The sequence below is a fragment of the Anopheles marshallii genome, chromosome 3, assembly GCF_943734725.1.
Source record: "Anopheles marshallii chromosome 3, idAnoMarsDA_429_01, whole genome shotgun sequence".
In the NCBI taxonomy this organism is placed as follows: Eukaryota; Metazoa; Arthropoda; class Insecta; order Diptera; family Culicidae; genus Anopheles; species Anopheles marshallii.
In genome coordinates this window covers 41,788,222-41,811,812 of record NC_071327.1, presented here as the reverse complement: position 1 = coordinate 41,811,812, position 23,591 = coordinate 41,788,222, and the positions used below count along the sequence as shown (strand labels likewise).

The following is a 23,591-nucleotide window of genomic DNA, read 5'->3' as shown; positions in this document are numbered from 1 at the left end:
TCAATTAATAATGCATGGAACGATTCGCACGTTTGACACATTTGCACCCTGTTCGGTTTGCAAGAAAAGACTTTCGTCTGCTATCTGTTTGCTACAGGTAATCAAATTTATACGTCATGGGGCTGACGGCCTACTAAACCCTCTGTTCCAGGTGTTACATAGTAGAGCAGAAAAAAAGCCATTTCTAGTGTGCTCTAGGGCACAGAACACACTCAATGGCGACGTTCCATTTGCTGGGTAAACAGAGCGCATTAGCAACAGCTAGGTACTACTGTTCGAGGTGTTCCATGTCCCTTTCACTGGATAGCAATGCGCATGCGCGTGTATTGAAAGAATGGAGTATGTACTCTTTACTGAAAAAAAAAAACGGTACGATTTTGTTAGTCCAACGGTTTAACGGAATGTAAAATGATACGCTAAACCCCAAATTCTCATGAACCGAACATCGCCCAACATCGTACCAGCGGGCACACCAAACAAACTTTGTGTCATAATCTTCGAAGACGCGTGTCTTAAAATGTATTCCACCACCATTCCTGCCTAACGCAAGCTTCAATGTTTGGCATTCCTGGCATCCTGCTCGCACACCGTTAAACAACATAAACACCATTTAAGATGTCGTTCATCTGCGTTGGAGAGTGAAACATCATTAAGCGCGCAGCTTCCTTGGATACAACTTTTCTGAGTCTGATCGATATTAATTTTGCGTTTTATAGCGCGCGTGGTTTTAGGGCGCACATGGACTGTGCTCTTCATGTTTTATGATGCTTTTCTCGCACGGCGGAGGAGTGTTATTTTTATTCTCGATGATTTCGTTTCCCTCAAAAGTTATAAGCATTTGCCGTTTCCCGCAATATAGCTGTCATAGCTCATAAGCGCAGAACGATTTATTAGTAGATCATCTTCACTTTTCTGTCCTCTTTTATTTTTATTTTTTGCTACCGTTTCCCCAGCCCCACTGCTCTAGCAATCTTCCTGCCGTTTTCTATATGTACTAGGAAAGGATCGTTGCACATTGCTATGACACATGCCTTGTCAAACTAGCTTTGCTCAGCATTCGTGGGTGCGTTCCGTTGGTTTGCAGCTATGATATAGTTGTGAAAGGAAACAACCATTTGCGCAATCCAATACCAAAATACAGCACCATCGGCAGACCACCCTGTCATAATTGAGATGAGCGACAATTGCATACATCTTCTGACGATTTGACGTCCATCGCATCGATCAGTTTTTGTTCGTAGGACAAGTTCCACATACACACACACGAAACGGCCCTTACTACTGATGCTGTGTTGTGTTGTGCCTCTGCTGGTTGTTTTTGTATGTTTACACACCACTGTTGGTGTTTATTGTGCTTTTCTCCATGGAGGTCCTCGCTGTGACACCGCAAAGGAACGTATCGCCCAAAACGTTTCTCTATTTTGCTCGTTCCCTTCGTCTTCGTGTTTGTTCCAAAGTGTCTGCGAAACGAATTTCAGTTTACTGCCGTTTTTCTGTCATTTCATCGGTCACCTTATGGTTCACATGTATTGCTTAACCTTTCGGTAGCCATATAACTTAATTTTCATGCGGGTTCCAGGGACTAGGAACCTACTGAGCATAGCGAAATCTTATTAACACCATGAATACCGGACAAGCAACTGAACCTCCCAGCCCCCGATGTGAGCCCACAATGAAGAGGGCACCGGGAAAAAAGGGAACCAGCGATGGTCGGGCATTTGCTTTTTGCAGGATCGCTTCCAAACCGATAGCGGTTGTGGAGGCGGTTATTGGAACTAATTAAGCTGTATAAACATAAAAATATCATCCCAATCTTTCCCGACAAGGTCGTTGTCGATTGAAATTTAACTACACTTCTGGTTTTTACCGTTGGCGTTTCTGTGCCCTTACCAATGTTCGATACCGTTTATACAACACAACAACAATGAATTGCAGCAATTTCGTAGTTTGGTATTTGGGCAAATGGTTACCCAAAATTTTACTGTTCCCCTGTGTTACCATTACCGTAGCCGTAAAGGGAGGTGTATTAGGCGTCGATGGTTGGTGGAGATTGTTATTGTTTTACATACCCTCTGCCATCAAAACATACACAGATTAAGCCTTTTAGCTCTGTCTGACACAGAATCCTTTGCTCTCCGGTTCAACCAGTGCCAAGCGTTCAAGCTATTTTACGGAAGAATAGCTGTCAGTCACAGACCATCTCACAAAACATCGAGCTTTATTTTAAGTTAATATGATCTTCCGATGCAAAATAAGCAACTGAAATCGCTAAGAACAGAGCAACTAGAATCGTTATAGATTTTTCGTTTGTGTACCTTCTGGAAATATAGTTGAATAAACATATTCCTGTAAAACAGTTCAATACGACATGTTAGTTTGGAGATTTCTAAAACATAAATGTAAAAAGCATAGTTTAATACACAAGATTGATGACTTCAGAAAGTATTTGATATTGAAAGGAGCAAGTTATAATTCGAACTTATACCCCATTGAAGCTACGCTAACGACCTCCTAATTCATCAACACACATTTTGCCAATACCCGCGATTGGCATGTTAGTGCGACGACTTATTGCAATTACCTGTTATAAAAAAAAAGGTTTCTGCCTTAGCTGCAAAGGCTCAAACCCTGTAAACCTGTTCGGGGTTATGTTTTGGGGGCTAAGAGGCAAATTCTCTAATGACACTCTAAATTATTATCCTTGCCGTGCTCTCTCGCTCTCACGCTCTCGGCGCTTTCCTGCACCATCTTCCGTCGAACTATATACCAATCCGATCGCATTTGACCTGATATAACAGCAGCAGCAGAAGCAAAAAAAGGGATAGTGGGCTGAGACCAATAAAATTACATATTTGTTTTAGCTATTGTTGGCCGATAATCGAAAGCATCCAATTACCAAACTAATGGGCGTTGTTAGATACTCCCTGTATTTGTTTTTCTTAATACCCTCCCTGATGAGGGCGAGATATCCAGCCGTATATACATACGGCTCTTACCGTTCCCAGCAGCCTACTCGTGGCTGTACGGGTAAGCGATTTGCAAAAACGCACTACCTCACGGTTGGTAATTATTCACGAGCTTTAATGTTGTTTGTTTAGCGAACAGTCAACGCCTGTACCTGGGATGCGGCAAAGAATGAAACAACTATTGCCGTTACTAGTAGTTACTCTGCAGCATGTAACCGTTTTATATCAATTTCCTTTCGTAATAATGTTCGATTATACAGCGCATAAACGCCATCATCAACCATGCTCGAAAACTTACCCAAAATCATAAATTTTGCCAATATTTTAGCAGCAAGCGCATGCACACAAGCGCTGCGGCGGGTTTCCTGCGAAGCCCTGCCCGCAAACACCGGTTTACGTATCGCCGAACAAACGGACGGCAAGAGGCGATTATACAACACACAATGATGTTGGCCCCAAACACCGCCAAAAGACGGCCATGTCCTGGCTGGGTGTGGAAAATGTCGGGTCCGCGCATCGTATAAATGCTTATGTACCTATCTGTTCGTTATCTGTATTTAACTTCTCAACTCCCAACCGACCTCCTCCTTGCGGGATCCCTTTTCAACGGTGGCTTCGGTGGCGTGTATTTTATGTACTGTTTCCACCTACATGCACATAGTGGGTGCCTATGTCTTCGTTATTAATTTTGCAAGCGTATCAAATTATTCGAGCATTCAAACGATTATATCCTATAAAAGCGAGCTCTCTGGACAGTGTTGATGAAGGTGGTTTTGTTATAGGGTAGCGGAATGCCCGGTACATAGTATGCGATATCATGCTGCAATAATCGCAAAAAGGATCATAATCCTTGCGGCAAACAGTTTTGTATTACGTCATATATTCGTTGGTTTTCCTTCTAGTATAATAAACAGCGACAGAGCCATGGCAGTGAATCGGGTTTCGACAGGTATTGGAATCATTTTTCAGCTCATTGTAGTGATAATTACCACAATATTCGAATTGTTTACTACACGTATCGAGCGATTTGAATGTGCTGTTCCAGCGTATTTTTCCAACTTTTCTTTGTTTCGTTCATTCGCTGCAGGCGCGTTTTCCGAGTTGGCTCCTCCCCCTTTGTGCCCGATACACAACTAGCCGTATGCACTGCGGCACCAGGAAAAGGACAAACGATGGCGTTTCGTTCGTTAAGTTCTACCGGTACATAAAACACATATAAAACGAGTTGCTTTTTTCTAACCCAGCATCAGTTTGCAGAAGATTGCCCGTTGGTGCGTGTCGTGCCGTTTTGGTGTACGAAAATTATCACACTTGACGCATATGCTCGAATCGCAGGTGTGCGTGTGTACGTTGTTTGCTTCAGTGCTTGACTGTGCTTTATGAATTACTATCCGCTACAAACAATTGTGTGCGTTACTAGATGCAGTGTGCAGCAGTGAGCGACTCGGAACAGTGAAGCTTTAACAAAATTTGGATTAAATACGGTTGCCGAACGGATATTCAGTGAAAATGCAAGGCTTCCGTAACTACAGCATGGATGCGCTGCAGCACCGTGACTCAAGCGTAGGATTAGCTGTCGACCTAATGGCACATCAGTACAGCACGAAGGCGTCGCCTCCATTATCTCCACTAAGCGGTAAGAATCAAGCAGTACAACCACTTCCGGTCACACAGTCACAGTATGCCTATGTAAGCTACACCGAAATGGATTTGTCGAAGATCAAAGTGGTCGCTAAGTGGATGTTGCTAAACGAGAAGCAATTAAACTGCGGAAGTACTTTGGAGCATGTGTAAAAAAGGTCTCATCTTTCTAAAGAGTCTCCTTCCCGTTGGCCTGTCTGCTTGTTTGGTTGCTTGGTCGCTGAGGCAAGCCGCGGCACCACTTGAACCTTGATAAGTGAGGTCACACGGAACTGCAACTGGCTCCAGTTCATCTGCTTTCTATCCGTCACGTGCTTCCGGCTGTGTGTGTGTGTGCATTTGTGTCACTTCATGTGCTAAAAACATGCTAAACTCGCCCTTCTGCTATCTATCCAGAATGCAACAGCCCACCGTCGTCGGACCACGGAGGAAACAACCAACAACCGCCACTAGATCCATCTGTCCGGCGCTACCGGACCGCGTTTACGCGAGATCAGCTGGCCCGACTCGAGAAGGAGTTCTACAAGGAAAACTACGTTTCACGGCCTCGACGCTGTGAGCTGGCCGCTCAGCTGAATCTGCCCGAATCCACCATCAAGGTAAGAGTTCGTGCCCAATGTTGTTCCCACAGGTCCTAATACGGGTCGCGATGCAATACAGTTGTTGCGAGCAATTATCGTATATAACGATTATAAAATTAATATAATTATCACCTGCCTTTGTGGTGTTGCCGCCCGTGTGATTGTGCGCTTTGTCGGCCCATTTGACTCAGCAAAAGTCAATAAAATCGCACGATCCTTTCTTCGGCGGCTTTTGCCCGATGATCACCAACATTATGATTATGACGGATCTGACCAAACACCACACCAACACATTCCAAACGGTGCCAAGAGAAATCACAAAACGAAAATATAGTTGTTTGGATTGGAACGATCGGTAGCACATTCTTCACCGTGCATTGCCTCTCTTGCCTCTGGCCACCATTCCGCGTGAGGGCATTTTACTGCCCGACTTTTATTGTTGTGTCGGTGGCTACTGAAAATAAATAATTGAGCCCATTGTTACCACCATTGGGCCGCTTTCGAGAGGGTTTAGATAAAGGTGATAAAGGAGAAGCTTTACAACCATAAGGTGCTAATTGTGGCTGCTGCTGGTGTACAACTTTCTGCTTAAATTCCTTTGCCAAGCTCCCGAGCCAAGCACCCAAATGCTGATGATTCACGATTTGCGCTGTTTTGCGGCTTTATTGAACCGTGTAACTCATCCACAAATAGCATATGCTAATGGATCGTTTCTGTGTGCTTCTGTCTCTGCTGTTCCCAGGTTTGGTTCCAGAATCGACGTATGAAGGACAAACGACAGCGGATAGCGGTTGCCTGGCCGTATGCAGCCGTCTATTCGGATCCAGCGTTCGCCGCCTCGATCCTGCAGGCCGCAGCCAATTCGGTCGGCATGCCGTACGGCTATCCGCCTGCACCGATGCTTACTCAGATGCCCGTCATTCCACCACCGGTCATGTCGGGTGCGAACAGCATGCCGGCCAGTGCCCATTCCTTCACCGCTTACGGATACCCGCGGTACGCGCCGTATCCGCTCCCGCAGCGCACAACCACCACAACACTGCCCGGAGCACCCGGCACTGGACCAACGGCTCCCGGGGTGTATCCAGCGGCGAACTCGATGCTGGTCACCGGCAGTATGCCACCGTCGCCCTATGCACCGCTCAGCATGCCCAAGGCACAAACGCCCCCGCAGGACACCGTCGGTAGTGCACAGCATCATCTTCACCACCAAGGCCGAAGCCCTGTTGCTTCGCCACATTCAGCACTCTCGCTCAGTCCCGTGTCCGTATCCAAATTTGACACTTCCGCATCGACCTCAAACTCAAGTAACGCCAGCGTAAGCCCGGTGAAATCGCTGAACGGATCGACTAAAGGACTTTTGCTGGCCGCGGCCGCCGCCGCAGTCGTCAACCAGTCGGTTAGCCCTCAGACTACTTTAATTCCCGTCACACCGGAGAAACCGAAGCTGTTCAAGCCTTACAAGTCAGAAGTGTAATCAAAGCAGCGGAAGTGAATCGAACTTCTTCCACGTGACGAAGTGATGTGTAGAAACGCCCGCGGGTTTTGCGCGTTTGTATCAAACGCATTAGCAGACGTGCATAGAATGACATATTGTACAACATTATGAAGCATTTAGTTTGAAGGCTATGGGGTAGGACGTGAAACTGTTCTCTTGTTTTAATAATTTATTTACCATTGATTGTAAGGAATCGTGAAGGACATACGATGTAGATATTGTAAAGTTTAGCCTAATGCCACTGTTTTAGAAAATTAATCGAACATGTATAGTCCGATCTATTAATGAAACATAGAGAGAAAAAAACACAGTAATAAATACGAATGAAGTCAACCATTTTATACATAAAGTGTTATTAAATTTTATTCACAAATCTGCTTTTCAGGAGGAGCGTGATTTCGCGGCATTTAGCGAAAATTCTACGAGTTCTAATACGTACTGAACAGACGGAGAATCTGATCGATTTTTACAATTGCCATTTTTAATAGCAATAGTTCCCGTATACTCTTTTACATAGGTTTTAATCCATACCATGAATGTTGTTCAATGGTGTTTTACTTTCGTTAAGTTCAATATTTCATCATTCGTGTTTCACAGATAAATTATCCGCCGAACACACCACACACGTGGAAACTAGCTTTAATTGATCCGATGTTTCATAGCAAAGATCTATTATCCTGATCAGCTTAATAAAATGTCAAGCAGTTATTGGTCGATATGAACGATTATTATTGACTTTGATCATATTATATTGGTTTTTCGATCAGTTATGCAGATTTATTGAATTTGCAATGTATTTATTCCCTTTTCTTTACGTTCGAGTTCAATTATGTTCAATCTCCGACGGTGATGATGAAAAACTTGTTCATGTAATACTATTTAGTTTGTTCAACAGCCTTTGTCAATGGCTACGTATGTCTAGGTGACACGGAAAGATTAACAGCGACTTATTTTACCAGATAAGTGATAAACGGGATCGTATCTATAGGGCTGCGATCTAGTCAAAGCTATAACTAACAAAGTATTGATTAACACAAACATAATTCTGTATTGAAGGTAAATGCAAAACACATTTGAGTTAAAAAAGGACGACCCACTTCAAAAAATGCTGTAGAAAATTACCATTTTGATACGGTTAGACTATATTGTTATTCTATGAAAAACCCTACAGATACTGCGACAAAAAGCGGCTCGAAAATGATTGGGCAATGTATTTGTGTCTCTATTGTATTTTTTTTGTTGAAAATTCTAAATTTGAATTTTGATATTTTTAAGTTATTTAGAGTATATTGTTTAGCATGCACTTTCATCGCTGTTACTTTTTCAAAATTTGGAAAAAAATAACTTCTCCCCAAATGCTTCGCCTCGAAAAGATTTTGTGCGATCATCCGGAAAATCATCAGCATCCGATGCTGATGAAACATCATGGTTGATGTAAGTTACGTCAAACCGGACTTTTTTACGTAAAAGCATTTGGGGCTCCTGTTCTTCACCACCAACCACAAGTTTGATGTTCCGTAGGAGGTTAAGAAGTAGAAACTTCCTTCAAAGCTTGTCAAAAAAAATCTTGATTTGGCAAGCGATCTGCTCAAGTGGCAAACGAAGTGCGCCATTAGTACCGGAACTGTAAACGGAGAAATCTGTCTCGAAAACTGTTTACAGAACCTGCTGCTTCCTCTGTCGAAGCAACAGGAGATCCCCATGATCTTCTGGCTGGATCGAGTTTCGTATTCAAATATTGTTCTGGAGTAGTACGCAGCCAAATGAGTTAACTCAAGGACATGAATTCCCTCAACACAACGGAACTAAATAAAAAATTCTGGGTTATTTTGAAGCAGGCACTACGGAAGCATTCCGAGGAGGTAAAATCTTTCTTAAGCAGACATGATGAAAAGGTGAGTTTCCGCACAGAAAAAACTGCAGCCAGATGTAGAACAGAACCTAATGAGTGGAGCTAAGGTGCTTCAGGTGCAAGTATATGGTTATGATATTGAAGAAAACGGAAATCAATATGCCATAAGCTTACTGATGGGTTATATTTTAATCTGCATGCTTTCTAAAGTATTATATCCAAGATTAAATGTTATGTGGGTCACCCTGCAGTCCTTCAGAAGGATTTCCGCGGTAGTAAAAATCTGCAAATCTTGCATACGATGATATAATAAAAATTGTTCTATAACAGCAATAATAGAAACTATCGACAAAACAAGATATTGCAGAGCGAATCAAGCAACCGAACAAATAAATAGGAGTTAAATATTTCTATTTGCATGAACTGTTTGCTTCCAAATACGGTTGACAACAATTCTACGGCAATTACTCTTTTTGCTTTGTCGGAGATTTCAATTAATCTCATGAACAGTATAATTAAATATACCGCATCCACTCTAAGCTGGTGTTGATTGCGCATATAAACAAGGAGTTTCGTATCAGAAAAAGGGTGCAATAGAATCATCCACGAATGGCACCCGAAACAAAAGGTTTCCTATGTCCGCCCATTGAAATCGCTCTGAATGCACCTTATACAGCTAGTTAACCGGCGTAGGGTTTGGTACCGCGCCCGGATCGCTAGCCCGAGCCCGGTGATATTTCTCCCTTGTGGGAAAACCATTGCCAGTTGTTAACAAGTGAACAATTTACACCCCAATGCTTCGCTTCACTGGATTACCCGTCGTGTTAAACCTTTAAACATATGTTTATTTTCTTAAGACTTTCATCATGATACAGGCAACCGTTTTGTTTGCTGTATCATCAGAACGGTAGAAAAAAAGAAAGCAACTCATGAAATGTTATTCGATGGATGGATGGGTTTTAGTTATACCAACGCTTATGAAAACGCATGGAAAATGCATTTCCTATCTTCCTAAATACTAAACGAAAAAAATATCTAAGACAAATAAATTACCATATAACAAGGAGAGCCGCCTAGCCGTAATATAGGTATAAATAAAACACAAATTACACTCATAACACAACACTTCTTCGACAGAAAGATGCTTTTCAAAACGATAAAACTTTCTAGGCCGTATAGGCAGCTTAAAAGTTCATCAACGATATGCTGGGAACGATGGTAAATAAAACCAAATGATATTTATTGTTCAAATAATCAATACTGTTAGTAGTTTTCATCATTTCTTTACACATCTTCCATCGTCAGTTCCGAGAATAGACGTTTGCTAACAGCACAGCCACGAAACGAACAGTTTATGGTTAACGATTTAGTTGTGGTACAATCAACTTAATTTCCGACGGACCTTAAAACACATGCAGTCACATCGGAACCATTTTCCCCCACTTAGTAAACACTCAAAGCACAGATGCGTTAATTGGTTTACATTTAAAACCACAGAATTATACGAAGCAGAATGGAAGTCCCAATAGTTTACCACGTAAATATTGGTCATAACCGTTGCTTACGATTATTCATCGGTTATATTTAGCGCCCACTCAAAACAAAACAAGCAAAGGAAGTAGAAATTGAAGAGGAAAAGAAAATAAAAACACATTGTCACTGAGAATCTGGGAAATCTTGGTGAAAGGGGGCGTTAAGAGTTCTAATTCGTTCACGGATTTTCCACTCACTGGAACTATCAGCAAAATGTAAAACATACCACTAAAACGAAACACATAACATGATGGTGCGGCAGCTCCGTTTTGTGTGCGTGTGCGTTGAAAAGAAAAGATGTCTTCCAAATTTACGCATCCAGCCCCGAATGCCACGTCTAGTTTTCACTGATACATACTAAAGACGTTTTTAAAAAGTCCCTTTTATCCGGCGGGAAGGAATACGCCATCAATTTCCCGTCGCAGCCGTTAGCATTCTTTCAGCCAGGTTTCCGTGGCTCATCTACACTTCGCTCAGTATTACGCATGTGATGGGGAGTCATTTTGTACTTTTTACTGCCACAACAAGAGATTGTTTATAAACTTGAGTTTTCATAACAGCAAACATCCTACAGAGGAAGTATGCGGCGATGCTGATAAGTGGCAGAAACATTGCAGAAGAATTGTAAGTTGCCTCAAGTGCAGTTTGCATGTTAAGCTACTGTTCTTACAATAACTTTCTCTGTTTTATACAAATACTCGTATATCTACGATAGTATTTCAAACCAAACCAATTCAAAGCTCACTTTTTGATAAAATAGTAATTAGTATAACGCAATGAAGGAATTGAAGATGTTTATATGCTATTACAAATTTTCCACTGACACCATATTCCACAAAAAAAATGTTCCGTACAACTGCTCCCACCGTAATAGGAATGTCAAATCAAAATGGTACCTTTCTTGCGTTCAAACGAGGGGTCCCCTATCGAAACCAACACGACCCAACAAGAAAGCATCCAACAACCAAACAAAACGAAAGAAGAAAAACAGCAAACAGCGATGAACATGAAAACCAGTCGGAAACAAAAATCCGACATGATTCTCCAAAACCGATTCGAAGGGGGAGATGCGATGATGGCGCTGGAACGATCGTTTATGTATATAAGCGATAGTAGAAACGGTAGCGATGCTATTATTTATCCCAGCAGCAGCAGCAGCAGCAGTGGTGGCTTATATGATACGGAACCATATACTCATATACTAGTACGGGTTTCTTCCGTTAACAAATGGGTAATGCGACCGGGGTAGAATCTGTCTATTGGCCTCAGTTGGTAATCACATCCTTGCGTTGAAATCTTACTCATTCTGACATCGTTTCAGTCCCTTCTGCACCGAGTTAGAAATAACGAATATATTAAGCAGGCATCATGTGATGAATTTATTGACTCGATTACAGACACACAATTTATTACACTTTTTCCTGCTGTTGCTGCTTTTTTTTTTGTTTGTTGTTGTTCCAGCAATCGGTTGATGAAGGTTTCCGTTGCGGAATCGATTCTGATGCAGGTGGGTGGTTCAAGGTACACGGCGAATAAACCATGTTATTGCAAAAAGGTTTCCGTTTTCGTGTTGTTTTCGGTTTTCGCAGTTTTTTTTTATTATTTTTGGTTACTCATTCAGTAGCTTTATATACGTTTTTCGTAGAGCAAACAACTTAAAAGGTTTTACGTTGTGTTAGAACTTATTTTTTGTCACGTAAAGATGGCTAGCCACAGCACTTAAAACTAAGCATGTTTTATAAGATATATTGATTTCAACTGAAACTGTTTTCAAATACCTGCGATTTCAAATAATACGTTGAAAAATGAGAATTGCAATTTTAAAGTTTACTAATTTTTTATATTTATTTATTCACAGTATTTTTTCCTGCTTATATTTATGGTATCAGAAAGAGGTGATACACACTCAAAAGTTGGTAAAAATGGTTCGTTTTGTGATGTTTTAAAAATAATCAGTATGAACATACAATGGACAGGACGGAAAGATTTTTAAACTTTACATTAACGATACAATGGCAGACGTTTGAAGATAAATACAAATTTTATGTATTGCGAATGTTGCAAAAAGAATATCTAACGAAAGTTAATCGGTCCTTAGGTCTCAGAAAAGTTGTGGATACTGATTCGAAAAACGTTCCATTGAGAAAATTTACTCCTTGGCCTGTAACTTATTTATTTCTCGCTTTACTCAATCAGATATCACTGAAACCATCATCTTCATAAAGGGCTAGAGAAAAAATCAATTTTTAAAAACATAATGATTGTGTATTTTCTCTTAATAAACAATTCCAAAGCACTGAATTATGTTTCAATATTTATTTAAAGTTCTACAGGTTAGGTGTATAAAAATCAAACATTATGAACGGAAGAACTAATTAATCCCTATTTAAGTGATAAGAAAACAAATCGAGTTATTACAGATCATTTGTGCGGTAGTTTTAGTGTTAAATATAATTCAAGGTAAATAATAGCATAACCTTTGTAGGACTGAAATTAGTTCTAAAATAAATTTCGGATGCTCGGATTCGGTTTATTTCGCTAAGTTTACTTCTCGTGCATCCACCACAAAGCCAGTAACTGTAATGCTCGATTATAGTACACCAACTGTTGCGACGATGTTTTTTTTAATTCGCAATTCTTTTACAACGACTGCTGATCATGCAATACTAAGCGAGCAAGCTATTTGGCACATAACAATATGATCTGCCATCATTTTGCAAAGATGCAATAGAAAATACATGAATTCATAATGAAGATGTGCGCCGCTTGTGCGTACAGTCGCTCATTTGAAATCATTTTCAAATAGGGCCAACATATTCATTGGCATCTATGTTGCTTATGACCACACCCGCGAAACCAAAAGTGCTCGTGTGAAGTGTTCATTGTATGTAGTTTGACAATTCATCGAACCGTTATCGTTAAGTAGTCGTTATATAATAATATGCAAAATTTTATTTTATTTCAAAGAAACCATAAAGAAAAGATAATACATAATTCAAACAACACAAATAGTAAGATACATTTATGGAATTTATATAGAAGAAATGAGGAATTTATAGAATAATGCTCAAATATGTTGAGAACATTTATACGCAACGGCAAAATATCATTATCCCACAAAGGTCACAGTTCTTTGTCTTGTAACCAACCATACCATGCTATCAAATCTTAATAAATTATGCTACATTTACACAGCCCATTCGTATTTCTGCTTCCGAGCATGGCCACCGAAAGACACGCGACTGATAGATATGTTTATAGTGAATGATAATAAGATATGATAAACATGTTGTCAACTGCGAAAGTCCTCCGAAAGGACGAGATTTGTACCAAAAGATAATTGTTCATCGCTTTTGGCCGTTTCATTCTTGCCTCCATACCAGTCGTAGGAAATTATCATCGCTGATGTTCAATGTTTGTGCGTATGTTTTCATGACCCTAAATTACCTTGGAAAATTGAGTATCACTGCACGCACGCACGTACCAGCGATGAAACCCCTTCTCGCTTTGCGCACACAATGCAGCAAATCATGTCCTTAATCGAGAAAATCAAAACATATTTTCGTTGCGAGCGGTCATGCTGAGCGACTGGTTTGATCCGACACGATTGTCACCCTAAACCACACATACGGGCGGCGAAATGCAACAAGACAAATATTATTTCGAACCCAGTTGATGTTGTCGGGTTGGTATCATCCGCGTGTGTTTATAAATAATTAATTTCATGGCTTAACTAGTTATAAATGACTGCTACTTTGAAACGAATCAATTATACGCACACCGAACCGTATGAAATTAGAAACGACAACTATCGTGCCATCCTTCTTTCCTTACTGAGCGCCACGCAGGGCTAGGGGAAAATTCAATCCCCGCTGAACATGTTGGGAATTGGCGTTGATCATTTCGATCACCACGGGTAGCTGCTGTGCTGTGCAGATATCTCACCCACTGCCAGCAAGAGGGTGCGAATAGTCATGCCTTTATTTTATGCTGACCAAAAAGGCTAAAACATTTGGGGAACGAAACAAAAAAACAATCAGTGTATTCACAATCCGCTCGGTGCATCGCCACTCAATCGACAATGCAAACGGGGAAGGACCAGTTGACTATTAGCAAGCTGAACAGGTTGTGAATAAATAAAAACACCCATTTATAATGCGATTTGTTTATTATTTTACAATTTACATTCACTTGACTCGTGTTCCGTCCAAATGCACTTCACCACAGAGAAAAAAGGGTCCGATTGAGTACCGAGGGATGATGTTTTCGATGGGGTGTGAAATGATAATTCACCGTTGCATTTTTTTGACCATTACAGGAATAATGCCTTTAACGGGCACACAGAGGGCAGTGAGATGTTGTATTTTGAGCGTTTTTTTTATAAGTGAAACCCTAATCCGATATTTACAATTACAATTGTACCGATGATATCACAAAGCATCAATGGATACATCGATTTAAGCTGATCACAGATGTGAGCATGTATACTTCCTATCAACATTTTTGGTAAATTAAGAACAAAAATATTGAAATTACACAATGTAACTGCTTACAAATGAAATCTTCCAAAATAGATTTAAAAATTAATGATATTGTTTGAATATCCAGATAATACACCAAACAAATGAGCGCTGAGTGGAATACGAAATGGGTTTTTAACATTACTTCAATACTTCAAATTTAACAGACAGAGATCATAAAATTCTATTCTTGATCATAAATGAATGAATATTCTGAAAAGTTTAAAGTTTTGTACATTTTTCTTCCATTCTCTCTCTGATTTCAGCACTCTTCCTCACATCTAGAGAAACTGTTTCATTGTCTTATATTGCCGTAATAAACCAATAACACAATCAGTGTCGACCAGGCATAATACTTCTATACTTTCACATCGGTATTTTTGCTTTGATGCTGACCTTCTCACCCTCCAGATAACAAGCAGCTGCAGGGCAACGGGAAAAATATTCCAAAATACTTTAAAATGGTGAAATCTAGCTGCCAAAATAGCGTATTCCGGCAAGGGACAATGCATGTAGGGAGCAAATTGGGCAAACAATATGCTCACTTTTGCCTCAACAACACTAATAAAGCCTAAAGTGATAATATTGTGCTGCGATACAATGCGTTTCAAAGGGAAATAAATTTCACATCATGAGAAGAAATTACGTTTTGTCTATGAAGGACATTTTGGTTAGAATAGCTCAACAATTGGTGCTTAATGTGCTTTTAGTTGTCCGTGTACAAAGAAGCAGCAGCAGTTTCATAAGGTACTAAAAAATAAATAAAATAAAATAAAATAAAATAAATTAACCTAATTTCGTTGCTCGATCACTAAAAAGGTGATTTGTTTTATACTGTATAGCATTGTAATACTGACATTGTATACTGAAAGAGCAAAAGCTTTATATTCTACCACCGCTTCTTAGCTCAACCATTTTGAAACTTCACTACCAAAAGGCGTTACTCAAACCGTCTGTACCTACGGGGCATAATCATGTATCAGGAGAAAGTGAAAAATCTTTCTTTCTCACGGCACTAAAAACCTATGATAACCCTAGTCTAACCCTACCACAGGACCAGGGGTGGATGAAAGTCGCTACCAAGGAAAAAAAAACAGAGAATCGCCAAGGATATAAATACAGACTAAAGTTGATTTCCCAACGGAGGACAGGAAAATGTACAAGCACTGCATGTCACATGAACAAATCGCTCCAATCCAAGCACATAAGGCCATATCTTCGATGGTGAGCAAAGCGATGAATAAAACAAAACCATCGCTCACTTACTCCATCACCACTTGCCCTGCACAGTTTAATGTACAACAGCAGGAAAATAAAAGCTTTACCGCTTTAACACTCAACAGCCGAAAACTCACCACAGCCGCAAGCCCTGATAGGGATGCTTATGAAATTGGAATAGGACGTTTGGGCGTTCTCCCGGTTGATGGTGGAAACACAGAAATGCTAAAAATTCTTCTGATGGGTCGGATGTCGGCTACTCTAGCAATCTCTCTACTCTAGCAGTCCGAGGCAAAGATTCTTGCATATCATAAATCATCTATTGCTTCCATTGTTCCAAAATGTGCGACGTTTTTCCCGAATTTGGAACATGCTACGAAAAAAGACAGTTTTATTCGAACTGTTTTTTTTTGTTTTTATGAAGCAGTATGAAGTATGAGAGCTTCTTTAGTTGTGAAATTTAATGTGTGTAGCACTGGTCTCCACACCCTCTTATTGATTCTGGCATAATTAGTGCAAAATTATTTCCTATCGAATTAAACGCTACATAAACGAATTCAGTGCACTCGGAATGTGGTTGAGAAATTATTACGCCTAAATGAAAAGCAATGAAAGCATACTAAACGCCTTCACCACCGGTATCATCAACCGTGGAGAGCGATTGTACCATCTGCCCACGATCGACATCATCGGACAACCACTGGTGGTGACAACGATTTTCGCTTGCTTTTCCAGCTAATTGCTTTTGGAAACGGCGTAGGTGGTAAATTTACAGTATTTCCAAAAAGGAGTAGCAATGCCGCAAGGCTTTAGGACGCATGCTGTGAAACTAGGGTTCGCACACCGATATATCAAGCCACCCGACAACCAACGGGAACAAATTAAAAGGCACGGGATGTGTTCGGCTTTGAAATAGCATCCAATCTCCCAATCGTAGTTCAATAATTGCTTCCGAGGATATGGAACGACCTATCTGATGTAGCCATCAGTGACTATGCGACTGTGTTTTTACCACCGTCCGGATATTTGAAAGGACTGATTGACCACAACGACCCAATTACGCTAAATAACACTGCATGCACAGACCGTTTGGTCCGCGCAGCTTCAGCTGGCTTTATCAAACGCAAAACTGCACCGCCAACGTGCAGCTGGAGTGGTGCGATCAATGTATATGGAAATCTAGCGATAATCGTGAACTCACAGCCTCGAATGGTAACTTTGAAACATACGCGCTGAAATTACCTAACGGTTCACGGTGAAACTGCTATCTGCACTAGTACTTACCCCAAAAGATAAAATTGGTTAATTGGTTAGTAATAAACGCACGGAAGCTCAACATAGATAATACATGCGGCACGTTGCAAAAAGAAATGACGAGCCTGTAAGAGCCTGGAAGAAATGTGTATAGTAAGCGGATACATATTATTCAGGCATGATGGTCGATTAGAACGGTGCAATAAATGTTTCCACTAACAAATTCCATCATGAGATGGACGAATGTATTCATACGTAAAAGACGCTTACATTATCCTGGAAAATGCACTTCCATCCTGTGTTCGGTTTGCTAGTAATTTCGCCCTTTTTCATTGTTTGTGTGGTAGGCGCATATTTATATTTGGTGCAAATTGGTGTCGCATTGTGAGTGTTTAAATGAAAAGCGATCGATAAAAGCGAAACTGTCGGGACATTTTTCCCTTCGTGCATTCTTTCAGCCAACCTTCAGAAATTGGCCATTGGCTATGAGAAACCTGCGGTGCGCTGTGGCTGTGCGGGTGGGAACTCATAAATTAGCACATATTTACAAATGCTGACGCTCGGTTTGATTACAGCTACCACTGCTGAGGAAATCTCTGCAGGCTATGACAAATTAGTGTCCTTACAGCCTATTTTATTCATCGCTGCTTTATGTGGTGCTGTTGGGCGAAGCCTTGCATGCAACCCATACATCCCATGGTTTCCCGTCAATTATACTTTATTTGTTCGCCCGGCCCATTCTTCCGTTATGAGCGTTGATACCTCGGAGATGATTCTCTGGCCAACATGTCTCTGTTTGGTTGTTTTGTCCCAAAAACGGGAGGGGCAAAAGGCAAAATACTCGAACACGGGTATCTGCATGCGCTGCAAATCAAACGAATGGATCTACCTGTCGCCCGGGACATTCCTCATATCTAATGCCTGGTTCTTTCGTCGGTTTTTACACCAAAACCCTCAAGTAGATACGCTGCGTTCGGTGCGTTCATTACCACTAACAAAGTACCTTCAAGCTGTGTAGGGTCCTCGGATTCTACACTAATGGCTTCATGGTTTAACGTGTTGTCATAAAACATAGAATTAAGGCAGCGGGTGATCTTAGCTTTTCCAAAACCACATTTATTGCTACTGCGACCGACTGTGCGAAGCTGTCCTATTTGTGTACGGCTTCTTGTACTCATGTTTCTATGTTTGCAAGCACCTTTTCAGACACACAAACTTTCCTGCTATGGTATCAGATGGTTAAATTGACACTAACAAAGGCATAACATACTTGTTCTATAAAGTGATACAAATGAATGATTAAACTGATACACTGAACAGATAATGACAATGATATCCAATGCAACAAATGATTATAATACGCCAAGTCTAACTATACATTGTTTCGCTCGTAGAAATATTTTGTGCACCATTTAATTGTTATTTATAGTATACCCGAGTATACCCGGGATAAGGAAACCTTACACTGTTTGGAGGAGGAAAGGCTCAAATGAATGTGAATTGTGTCTTAGATTAAGTTTCCTTTAGTTATAAGTAATATGGCCTGGCCGTTCTTCTTGAATAAAAGAAAGAGAAAAGAACATTTTTTTTTATCTAGTATCGGCCCGGTAGCATAATGATAAAAGCGCCGGTTTTCACACGAACGGACCGGTCCAAAATCCCATCCGGACCAATTCCTCGTAGCAAGAGCTGACTATCCGGTTACGTGTGAAAATAAGTCAATACCTGGCCTCAATACCTACCTAATATGGCCTGGCCGTTCTAACGAAAATAATGAAATAGTTATATTACTTGAATGTGCAACAAATTATACAACACTTCCTTTACGTGCCATTATAGCACATCTGGAATTTGTTTTTTATTGATAAAGAACGAATTAGCCCATATTCTGACATCTTGGACCATTTTAACAAATTGTAGAATATCTGATATTCGAAAGGCAAATCATTTATATTACTTTCAAGTTCCTATTACAATCGGTTTACCACATAAATAAATCGTGCAGCACACCTAATTTTGGATTGATTGAGCTGTTTTTGTTTTCTTATTTGGAACAAGTAAAATGATTCGCATTTATTCCCATCCATCGAATGCTCTTGCAAAATTGAGTAGGGTAGAAAGATCTATAGTTGGGAAACGTTTGAATGTACAACAACTCCAACAGTGTTAACAGTAATAAAGCGATAGTGGAATGAAGATTTCTTACACGTTTATATTGACTGCGATGATAAATTCTATTTCTACGTCTCTTCTATTTTTTCAAACATTCATTTTAACATTATACACTGGAACTATGTACCTGCCCAGTCCTTTCAGATGGGTCGCTTCCTTTTAACAACTTTAATTTTTGAGATTATACAATCATACCGTTATTGACTTTCATTGTTTTTGTCGATCATGCGAATTCTAAATTGCAAAAATATTTAAACATAATACAGTTCTTCTAGATTTTTTAAAACGTTTTAATAAAATAGTAAAATGTATCCGGACCGTTACATGATAAAATCCGGAATAAGTGATAAAATAAGGGTTATAAGCCAGAAATGGCGGGTTTAATATTGTATTTTACGGGGAATTGGTCTGGATGGTATTTTGGTACGGTCCTTTGGTGTGAAGACCGGCGCCGCTATCATCATGCCACCGGCCCGCTAACCATCCACCTTTTAAGGGCACAAAAATTAGAAGAGTTCATAATACAATTTCAAGATAATTTCAGTTGATACAAGATACATACAAAAGAGTTTGCACTTCACTTATCACTTGTAAAGCATCAACTAGATAGAATTTTAGCTATTTGAGACTGATATTTGATTTCGTCTAACATTGTTCTGTATCGCGTTAACATTTGTCAGAAGGATTCAACGATTAAAAAGAGTAAATTGTAACATATATGGATAGTTAGGAATGGCTTTGTGGAATTAATTAAGAGTAAATTGTAACATATATGGATACTTAGGGATGACTTTGTGGAATTAAAGAAGATTAAAGAGCCTATTTATTTTTCAGCTGCTGCTGAAGATATTTCAGAATAAACATTAAGCCGATTCCAGGATGGTCGTTGCCAATCTCATGACAACGGGACAGCGTATTCAGAAAAAAACAAATTTTCTAGAATAGTTTTGCTCACCAGTGATCGAATAAACTAAGATGAAGTATTTAGAGCAACGAAAATCTTCACCATAAGGACTATCCAGGTACGGGTAAATAAAGTCAAAGAAAGCCTGAAAAAGCAGGTCTAGATCTCTAGATTGTTGTGCCCATAAAGAAAGAAAGAGAGAAAAATGCAAAAGGCTTCTTTTGAAATGGTCAAAGATTTTTCATTTCTTTACGAAACGTACAACGATGAAAACGTAAGCAACGACTGAACTTATCTCCGACCTAGAAGTGTTCGAATAATCATTTTTTAATACTTTAGAATACCATTTGGATCTGAGTTGATGTACAACGAACTATTATTTCATTAATTGGTGCACTAAATTTGATACAATAAAACGAATCGCTGAATCCATAGTATTAATAATTGCTTGGAAAATCGACACGCGGAGGAAGGGAGGCATGAAACGACGGTGGGGAGTGGAAAAGTGCTGTAATAGATCTGTGCCAAGTGCGTCAGGAGACTATACTTCGGCTCTAAGAACGTTGACAACATCAGTTGTAAAATGCAGGAACAATTCAAACGACACAAAAATAACCAAACCTTCTAGTTTGATAGCAAAAATCCGTCCCTATGCTTATAACTAATGATAACTTAATCTATGATACACTTCACAATTGGTGAGACAATCCTGTAGAGGGAATCTTATCACGGGCAAACATTTTTTTTGCAATTTGAAAAGAAATAGCAAATAAATTCATTAATAAATTCATAGCTTCTAGATTTAACTAGTGCAAAGCAAATAAAACAATTTAATTTTAATAAATCCCCCGAATATGTAATCCCTAGAATAGGTACATTCATTGTTATATTCGTCTTTCAAAATAAAATAAAAGTATACTTATTCGTCGTATAGTCAAAATTAATTTAATTCTTTTAATTGGCTTGCGGTCCAGTCTCATTTATTAACGAGGTAAACCTAGAACAATAGCGATTGTTGCATTCTTTATTTCGCCTAAAGAAAAAAATTAGGATACTATTATGTAAATATTATTAGGCAATACGATGGTGCCTTACATACCATACGGCCACAAATCGTTGATTCGAATCTCATATGGATCAAACTCCTCGTAACGAAAAATCGACTATCTCAACAATGTGACAAACATAAATTCGCTAAGCCAATGTGAGGCATGAATGGGCAAAATTGTCATTGCTTGTAAAAAAAAATTAAGCAAAACAAAAAAAAATACCACCACGATCGCTGCATTTTTAGGATTTGTTGATCAGCTGTGTATGCAACCGAAAACATGACGAAAGGGTAAATAGGACTATTTAGAATGCGATATGTGAGTGAAAAAGAGAGCTATTCTTGATGACGTCACACATAACCGTGTGAATGAAAAAGCTATTCAGCGAGAGTGAGGAAACACTATATGTGCACATCTTGCGCGTGTGCGATTGTTTGGTACAATTCATAGGAAATGCGAAGCTTTCGTTTCGTTTAGTTGTTTCTGCCGGTGAAACAAACCTTTGCGGATAGCAGATATAATCGGAGCTAATTAAATTTAGTTTTATAACAAAAACCAATAAAGTTTAGCTACACACGCTTAACACAACGTGTTATTGAATCACGACAACACAATCTTTACGAATTCGTGTTTTAATAGCAAATGTGGTTTTTTCAACCGAACATTTGAGAGATTTCATATGATAAAATGTTGGCAATCATAAAAAAATGAATGGGACGTTATTTAAACAACTTGCTAAGGATATGTAAAGGGCTAGTTGCATGCGAACAATTATTTAACTGCACTGAACTGCATTTAAATCAAACAGACAAAGCTTTCGTATTAACTGTTTTCTTATTTGCTTCGATCACAACTGTCATCGTTTATTCTCTTTTTACAGCTGTCAAGATAGACCTGTTGAATTTTCAACCCAGCACGAGACCAATCAACGCGCTGTGTTTTTCTGGAAGTAAATCACATTCTACTTCACCTAACAACTATGTCTAAAAAGTTTAGCTGCATTGTAGCAGTTTGTGAAAACCGCGGTATCGGCATCAACGGAGATCTGCCATGGAAATTGAAGTAAATGAAAAAAAAAGTTAGTTACATTTGGCCATCCTAATGTATCTCTCCTTGGTTATTTCTCGCTAGGCAAGAACTGAAATACTTTTCCCGAACAACAAAAAAGGTGGAAGATGCTGGTAAACGAAATGCAGTTATTATGGGTAGAAAAACATATTTTGGCGTTCCTGAAAGCAAGCGTCCATTGCCTGATCGTCTGAACATAGTTCTAACGCGCGATGCCACGGCGTATGCTTTTCCTCCGGATGTGCTTGTTTGCGGCAGTCTTCAAGATGCATTGCTTCGGCTTGATTCCTCGAATTTTGGCGAGGAGATCGAAAGCATTTGGGTTGTGGGTGGTAACAGCGTGTACAAAGAGGCGATGGAATCTGATCGTTGCCATCGTGTCTATCTGACGGAAATCAAAAAGCAGTTCGAATGTGATGCTTTCTTCCCCGAAATGCCGAAATCCTTTGTGGTTGTGGACAATGATGCGGATATCCCGAGTGATGTGCAAGAAGAAAACGGAATCCAATACGTGTACAAAATTTATGAGAACAAACTCTAACAAACAGCGTTGCACTGATCAAGACGCAACTTACGTTCCATTGCCATCGATCATCGCTTGGCTTCTTGCAAAAGTTCGTACAACTGTGCTATCTGTTCATCGCGGAAGTGGTTTAGTTGACCTTCTGTTAAATCTTCTCCTAGCATTCCAACCGGTCCTGGTTTTCCCCGCAAGCCCAATTGTTGTGCCAGATTGATAGCATATCCCTAATAGAGTTAGAAAAAAGAGTATCACCATGTATTCTTTAAGTCGCTTAATCGTACGATGAGTTTTCTTTTTGCTACAAATATAAATTATCTATCGAGCATTAACTTACTGCCCATTCGCTCATAAATTGTTGGCTTTCGTTTGGAGAACAATTTTTATGCCGTTTGAACTCGTCTTTTACGTAGGTATTGCCAAGCTCCTGTAGTGCCTCCGGTAATCCTGGCAAAAGAAACCAAATCGTATTTATATAAAGTAGGATGCTAATGTGTAACGCTTTGATTCGTACCGGTAATAACTTACCACGGTGTAAACGGAGAATAGTTTTGTACAAAACTCTCACTTTTTGTCCGTGGTTCATTTTTATCCACAGCTACGATTTCCGCAACCTTTCAGGCCTGTTTTGTATATCTGTCAAATCACATTACATAAACAATGCCAGTGTTGCCAACACGTGCTGGAATTCTTATCTGAAACGGTCAAATTAATGAAATCTGAGCCAGCCATTAAAATCATTGACTTTAAGTAAATATTTGAGATCTCAATTTTTAACAACTTCGACATATTGCAATTGATCATGCACGTCGACA

At 39.8% G+C, this 23,591-nt stretch overlaps 3 protein-coding genes across 3 annotated transcripts; 2 read left to right on the top strand and 1 right to left on the bottom strand.

The window, feature by feature from the left end:
• Positions 1-4,475: 4,475 nt before the first annotated feature.
• LOC128712617 (segmentation protein even-skipped) lies at positions 4,476-6,665 on the top strand. The gene is made up of 3 exons (XM_053807507.1): positions 4,476-4,602; positions 5,004-5,206; positions 5,931-6,665. The coding sequence occupies exons 1-3, from the start codon at positions 4,476-4,478 to the stop codon at positions 6,663-6,665; spliced, it is 1,065 nt and encodes a 354-aa protein (XP_053663482.1).
• A 15,502-nt stretch (positions 6,666-22,167) lies between these two features.
• On the top strand, positions 22,168-22,797 carry LOC128712017 (dihydrofolate reductase). Its single transcript, XM_053806911.1, has 2 exons — positions 22,168-22,250; positions 22,320-22,797. Exons 1-2 carry the CDS (start codon positions 22,168-22,170, stop codon positions 22,795-22,797), a joined length of 561 nt encoding a protein of 186 aa, XP_053662886.1.
• A 50-nt stretch (positions 22,798-22,847) lies between these two features.
• On the bottom strand, positions 22,848-23,362 carry LOC128713878 (succinate dehydrogenase assembly factor 3, mitochondrial). The gene is made up of 3 exons (XM_053808749.1): positions 23,305-23,362; positions 23,114-23,223; positions 22,848-23,003 (listed from the first exon to the last, which is right to left on the bottom strand). The coding sequence occupies exons 1-3, from the start codon at positions 23,360-23,362 to the stop codon at positions 22,848-22,850; spliced, it is 324 nt and encodes a 107-aa protein (XP_053664724.1).
• Positions 23,363-23,591: the final 229 nt, after the last annotated feature.

What these genes read in the sequence shown, in the direction of transcription:
- LOC128712017 (XM_053806911.1), top strand. Translation starts at nt 22,168, where the DNA reads ATGTCTAAAAAGTTTAGCTGCATTGTAGCAGTTTGTGAAAACCGCGGT. An exon ending in GATCTGCCATGGAAATTGAA is followed by an intron (nt 22,251 to 22,319) that starts GTAAATGAAAAA and finishes ATTTCTCGCTAG; the next exon opens with GCAAGAACTGAAATACTTTT.
- LOC128712617 (XM_053807507.1), top strand. Translation starts at nt 4,476, where the DNA reads ATGCAAGGCTTCCGTAACTACAGCATGGATGCGCTGCAGCACCGTGAC. An exon ending in TCCATTATCTCCACTAAGCG is followed by an intron (nt 4,603 to 5,003) that starts GTAAGAATCAAG and finishes CTATCTATCCAG; the next exon opens with AATGCAACAGCCCACCGTCG. An exon ending in TGCCCGAATCCACCATCAAG is followed by an intron (nt 5,207 to 5,930) that starts GTAAGAGTTCGT and finishes TGCTGTTCCCAG; the next exon opens with GTTTGGTTCCAGAATCGACG.
- LOC128713878 (XM_053808749.1), bottom strand. Translation starts at nt 23,362, where the DNA reads ATGAACCACGGACAAAAAGTGAGAGTTTTGTACAAAACTATTCTCCGT. An exon ending in TATTCTCCGTTTACACCGTG is followed by an intron (nt 23,224 to 23,304) that starts GTAAGTTATTAC and finishes TTCTTTTGCCAG; the next exon opens with GATTACCGGAGGCACTACAG. An exon ending in AATTTATGAGCGAATGGGCA is followed by an intron (nt 23,004 to 23,113) that starts GTAAGTTAATGC and finishes TAACTCTATTAG; the next exon opens with GGATATGCTATCAATCTGGC.